This window comes from Nannospalax galili, unplaced genomic scaffold (assembly GCF_000622305.1).
Source record: "Nannospalax galili isolate Female #2095 unplaced genomic scaffold, S.galili_v1.0 scaffold1119, whole genome shotgun sequence".
Taxonomy (NCBI): domain Eukaryota; kingdom Metazoa; phylum Chordata; class Mammalia; order Rodentia; family Spalacidae; genus Nannospalax; species Nannospalax galili.
This window is the reverse complement of record NW_008343597.1, coordinates 1,891,828-1,898,046: the sequence shown is the minus strand read 5'-3', so window position 1 is coordinate 1,898,046 and position 6,219 is coordinate 1,891,828. Positions and strand designations below refer to the sequence as shown.

The following is a 6,219-nucleotide window of genomic DNA, read 5'->3' as shown; positions in this document are numbered from 1 at the left end:
AATAATGAAAGGAAATTTTCCTAACAAAAAATAGGCTACATTTTAAAAAAAAGTTTTAAAAACTTATCTGAAATAATTGCCCCAAATTTACTAAAACTTGGTCAGTTTATGGCCTGATGTTGACTAAATGAGAGATCTTGACAATTAGCCTGAGGAGGGAGAGGGCTGGTGGCTGTAAAAAACAAAAGACTCCTCCAGCTCACAATGTGGCATCCATTCCTCTGCACTGTTCAGTTCCAGGTTGTCTCCAGATGCTCAAAACTCACACGTTGGGATGCTGAGCCCGCTTTATGAGCCATCCCAACCCAGGTCAGAAGAGCCATGGAGAACCGCACCGCCATCACCAAGTTTGTCCTGCTGGGGCTCTCTGATGACTGTGAGTTTCAGCTGCTCATCTTCCTGGGGTTCTTCTTGACATACCTCCTCACACTGCTGGGGAATGTCCTCATCATCATCGTCACCCTCATGGACAGGCGCCTCCACACCCCCATGTACTACTTCCTTCGCAACTTTGCTGTCCTGGAGATCTTGTTCACCTCAGTCATCTTCCCCAAGATGCTGACCAACATCATCACAGGACACAGGACCATCTCCCTACCAGGATGCTTCCTCCAAGCATTCCTCTACTTCTTCCTGGGCACCACAAAGTTCTTCCTACTGGCAGTGATGTCCTTTGACAGGTAGGTAGCCATTTGTAACCCTCTGCGTTATGCCACCATCATGAGCAAAAGGGTCTGTGTCCAGCTTGTGCTCTGCTCATGGACATCAGGATTCCTCCTCATCCTGGTTCCAAGTTCCATTATATTTCAGCAGCCATTCTGTGGCCCCAATGTAGTTAACCATTTCTTCTGTGACAACTTCCCAATCCTGGAACTCATATGTGCAGATACAAGCCTGGTAGAGTTCCTGAGTTTTGTTATTGCCAACTTCAGCCTGCTGGGCACTCTGGCTGTGACTGCCACCTGCTACAGCCACATCCTCTATACCATCCTGCACATCCCCTCAGCCAAAGAGAGGAAGAAAGCCTTCTCAACTTGCTCCTCCCACATCATCGTCGTATCTCTGTTCTACGGCAGCTGTATCTTCATGTATGTCCAGTCGGGCAAGAGTGGGCAGGGGGAGGACCAGAACAAGGTGGTGGCTTTGCTCAACACTGTAGTGACGCCAACCCTTAACCCTTTCATCTACACCCTGAGGAACAAGCAGGTGAAGCAGGTATTTAGGGAGCATGTCAGCAGGCTCCAAAAGCCGAGCAAGACATGAAAAGAGCCAGTGTTGCTGACTTGCTTGAACCTCTGCTGATGAAGCCTATCATGTCTCCATTGATTTTCCCCTCAACCATGGTTTTATATGATGTGCATTCATGTATGGTATTTTCTTACATGTATCATTATTAATCCATTTGGTCTTGTTCAGAGAGCACAGAAAATCCAATGTAACAGTACTATGTATGGTATATCTTGACATTTCCAACCCTCGTCTGTATCTGAGTTTTATACTCTTTCCTGTTTTTAAATGTAAGAATAAACTTTCTTCTTTGCTTATAATTTTCAAATTTGATAAAAATAACCAGAAGAATACATTTATGATAGGTTTCACAAGTGTTATATAGAGAATACTCACAAAGTGGATGAGGAATAAATGAAGACGTTATAATACAGGAAACAGTCAATAACTCACAAGAAGCTCAGTAGAACTGGTTAGGTGATCTGCAAAGATACTACAGCACATAAACGGACCTACGAGGTAATGAAAGTCAACTTGCTAATAAGTAAAGAAGTTCAGCTCAGTAAGTGGTTCCAAAAGCATTAGCTAACTACATGGAGCCTTCCTTCCAAGAGCGTAGTACTTGGTTGGTTGTTTGAAGTGTGAGATGTGAGGTTTAAGAACAGTTTAAGGGGCTGGAGAGATAGTGCAGTGGTTAAGAGCACCAGCTACTCTTGCAAAGGACCTGGGTTTGATTCCCAGCACCCATATGGCAGCTAACAACCATCTATAACTCCAATTCCAGGGGATCTGATGCCCTTTTCTGACCTCTGCGGGCACTGGTGCACTTACATTACTTACGGGTGCAGGCAATACACTTATATACATAAAAGTGTAGAACCCTGAGACCCTCTTCATTCACCCGCTACCCCCCAATCCCTCCAGACCCCCACTAATTGCTCTTTTAGCTTCTGTAAAATGCTTGGCTGCTGCTTTAGACATGCCTAGACATGCCCTGGCATGCCCTGACCCCCACCTGCTATTCCCCCCACCTTCCAGGAAACTATAGATTAAGCAAGCCCAGGCATGAAAACTGCCCTATAAGGTAAAAATTGAGACTCCTGGCCCCACAGATAACAGCACATTCCACAGCCCTGAGAATACTACCTACCAATAAGAAACTTCCAGGGCTGCATCTTATACATCCAATCAGTTTAAAATTATGTTGCCGCGCATGGGCTCCTTGAACCAACCAAAATGTATCTTCGGTATCCCCCTCCTCTCTTTGTCTAAAACCTATAAAAGGCTCCACTCTCTCTTACTCTGGACTCTCAGCACATATCCGTTGAGTTGGTGAGGTCTGAGAGCCCGGGCTTAAGCCCGAATAAACCATAAACCTTTGCTTTTGCATTTTGGTGTGTTGGGTCCTCGGTGGTCTTTTTGGGGTCCAGTGGATGAGGTACAACATTTGGAGGCTCGTCCAGGATCCCCCCAGAGACCCCCCACCCCCAAGAGGAACCAACCCCAAAAGGTTTGTGATCAACCGGCCGGGTAAGTTTTTGTAAAACTGTGTTTGTCTGCCTGTCTTTTCTATACTTTCCCTTTGGTCGCAGCCATCTGATCTCAGTTTTTTGTTGCTGGAACGCTAGCAAGGTGACCTGGAGGATTTGGGAGACGTCCCCATCCTTGTCGGGGTGGGTGTTCCCCACCGGACACCCCACCAGGACACTAGTCCATCTAAAACCTCAGAGGACCTCGTGATGCGACCCTGTTGGGACACGCGTGTCCTATCCCTACAGTCTTTGGCACAATCGAGCCAGGGAATCCACACAGCTGAGAGTCCAGACCATCTGAAAGCTGTGGTAGTTTATTTTGGGCCCTCTGTCTGTGTCGTTCTTCTGTCTTGTGATCTTTGTTCTAATTTCTTTGTTGACACAACGGACGGGACTGAGAAATGCTATGGGCAACACCTCATCTTCCCCTCTAGATCTTACACTAGTCCACTGGGAGGACATTAAGACAATTGCCCATAACAATACTGTAGATGTAAAGAAAAAGAAATGGACAACTTAATGTTCGGTTTATTGGCCCTCCTTCAATGTTGGATGGCCCCCTGAAGGGACTTTTAACCTGAGTTTAATTTCCAGGGTAGAGGACCACGTCTTCCGCCCACGGATGGGCCACCAGGACCGGATCCCATACATCATGACCTGGCGAGGCCTCATCGAACGACCCGATGGCCCCCCTACCTGGGTCAAGTCCTTCCTTCCCCCGATTAATCCAACTGCTCCCCCTCCACCTCTGCAGGTCCTCCCTCTCAGACCAAAGGCAGAAGAGAAACCCATTCTCCAGGGAGGCATGGAGGAGAACGACATCTTTCCCCCGCCCTACTCCTCTCAGACAGGCACCCTGCCAACGGCGCCACAAGTGCAGGCCCTGCCTCCTAACCCTGAGGAGCCACTATTGCCTCCACAGGGACCTGAGCAGGCCACATGGAGCCAGAGGGGGGCAGCTTCCCAGCCTGACACCATTGTCCACCCCCTCCGGCCGGCGGGGCCCCCAGATGGAGAGGGCAATCAGCCCTTTCATTACTGGCCCTTTGCCACCAGTGATCTTTACACTTGGTGCTCACAGAATGCACCTTTCTCTGAAAACCCCAGGGACTTGATTAACTTATTGGAAACTGTTCTCTTCACTCACCAGCCCACCTGGGACGACTGCCACCAACTCCTGAGTGTCTTGTTCACTACTGAGGAGCGAAACAGGATCCTCGAGGCAGCCCGGGAATTGGTTCTGGGCCCCACCGGGGACCCTACCACAGACCCAGGCATCATTAATGCCAGCTTTCCCCCTAGCCATCCCAACTGGGACTACAACATGGCAGAAGGTAAGGAGAGGCTCCTGGTCTACCACCAGACTCTGTTAGCAGGTCTCAAAATGGCAGCTCCAAAACCCGCCAATATGTCTAAGGTCTATGATGTCAGACAGGGGCCCGAAGAGAGCCCAGCCTCATACCTAGAGAGGTTACAAGATGCCTTCTGGCAGTTCACTCTGTATGACCCAGAAGTGGAGGAATCAGCTCAAACTGTGATGTTTGCTTTCGTTAACCAGGCAGCCCCTGACATCAAGAGAAAGTTGCATTCTTTAGATAGACTAGGAGAAAAGAACCTTAGGGACTTAATAGTGGTGGAAAAGGTTTATAATAGAAGGGAGACAGCAGAACAAAGAGAGGAAAGAAAAGAAAAAAGACAGGAAGCAAGCCTGACCAGGGTCCTGGAGAGACAACAGGCCCACCACAAGAAGGACCTCAGAGAGATATTATTGGCAACCAACCCCCAGTACAGAGGGAGCTCACCGGTGGGATCCAGATCACGAAATAAGGTAGGGAAAAACCAGTGTGCGTACTGCAAGGAGGAAGGGCACTGGGTGAAGGACTGCCCCAAGAAGAATAAGCAATCAGCTAAGGTATTACTGGCTCTAATTGGGGGTGAAGACAGTGACTAGGGAGACGGGGCTCAAGTCCCCTCCCTGAGCCCAGGGTGACCCTGAAAATAGAGGGGAAACCAATTGGGTTTATGGTGGATACTGGTGCCCAGAATTCGGTTTTATTGGAGCCAAGAGGGCCAGTGTCCTCCAGAACTACATGTGTAGAGGGGGCAAAAGGAACAAAGCCCTATTCATGGACTACCCGAAGAACAGTAGATTTAGGGAAGGGCCGGGTATCCCACTCGTTTCTAGTAATCCCAGAATGTCCCTACCCACTTCTGGGCAGAGATTTATTGTCAAAAATGAGGGCACAGATCCACTTCACAGCTAAAGGAGCCACCCTGCTTCACAACGGGGCACCAGTTCAGGTTCTAGTCACCAACGACCTGACTGAGGAATATAGACTCCATCAGGAGCCGATCCAACTAAACCCTGATATATCAGATTGGCTCCAAGAATTTCCCCAAGCCTGGGCGGAAACAGGGGGTATGGGTCTGGCAGGACACAGGCCTCCTGTATATGTTGAACTCAAAGCAGGGGCGGACCCTGTTAAAGTGCGCCAGTATTCTATGCCCCTAGAGGCAAAACGTGGAATTACTCCACATACCAGATTAATGGAACTGGGGGTGCTGAGAACGACCCAGTCTGCCTGGAACACCCCACTCCTGCCTGTCAAAAAGCCCTAATCCCGGGACTATAGACCATACAAGATTTAAGGGAGGTGAACAAGAGAGTCATTGACATTCATCCCACTGTCCCCAACCCTTATACGTTACTCAGTACCCTGCCACCAGATCGGCAATCGTATACAGTGTCAGCCCTACTTTGCCTTTGAATGGCATGATCCGGAGGCAGGAATCAGTGGCCAGCTGACCTGGACGCGACTGCCTCAAGGGTTTAAAAATTCTCCAACTATATTCGATGAGGCCCTGCATGAAGATCTGGGTGAGTTCAGAGCCCAACACCCCGACATAAGCCTGTTACAATATGTAGATGACTTATTGATCGTGGCACCAGACCAGAAGTCCTGCCTGGAGGGGACAGAGGACTTACTCCACATACTTGGGGACTTGGGATACCAGGCCTCAGCAAAAAAAGCTCAGATATTTCTGCAAGAAGTGACATACCTAGGGTACATCCTCAAGGAGGGGCAGCGGTGGTTGACTAAGGCCCACAAAGAGACTGTGCTAAAGGTACCTGAACCAACCTCCAGAAAACAGGTAAGGGAATTCCTGGGTACCACAGGGTTCTGCCGCCTCTGGGTTTTGGGGTTCACTGAAATTGCAAAACCCCTATATGAGGCTACCAAAGAAGGACAGGACTTCAACTGGATGCAGGAAAGGCAAGAGGCCTTTGAAACCCTAAAACACAAGCTCTTAGAGGCCCCTGCCCTAGGACTACCAGACATAAGTAAACCTTTCTGTCTATATGTGGATGAACATAAAGGTATTACAAAAGGGGTCCTCACCCAGAGAGTAGGCCCCTGGAAGAGACCTATTGCATACCTATCAAAAAATTAGACCCTGT

General features: G+C 48.8%; 1 protein-coding gene across 1 annotated transcript; it reads left to right on the top strand.

The window, feature by feature from the left end:
* The first annotated feature begins 321 nt into the window (after positions 1-321).
* LOC103739483 (olfactory receptor 49) lies at positions 322-1,263 on the top strand. Its single transcript, XM_008839914.1, is given in 1 exon segment — positions 322-1,263. A coding segment is annotated over 1 exon segment (942 nt).
* The last annotated feature ends 4,956 nt before the right edge of the window (positions 1,264-6,219 follow it).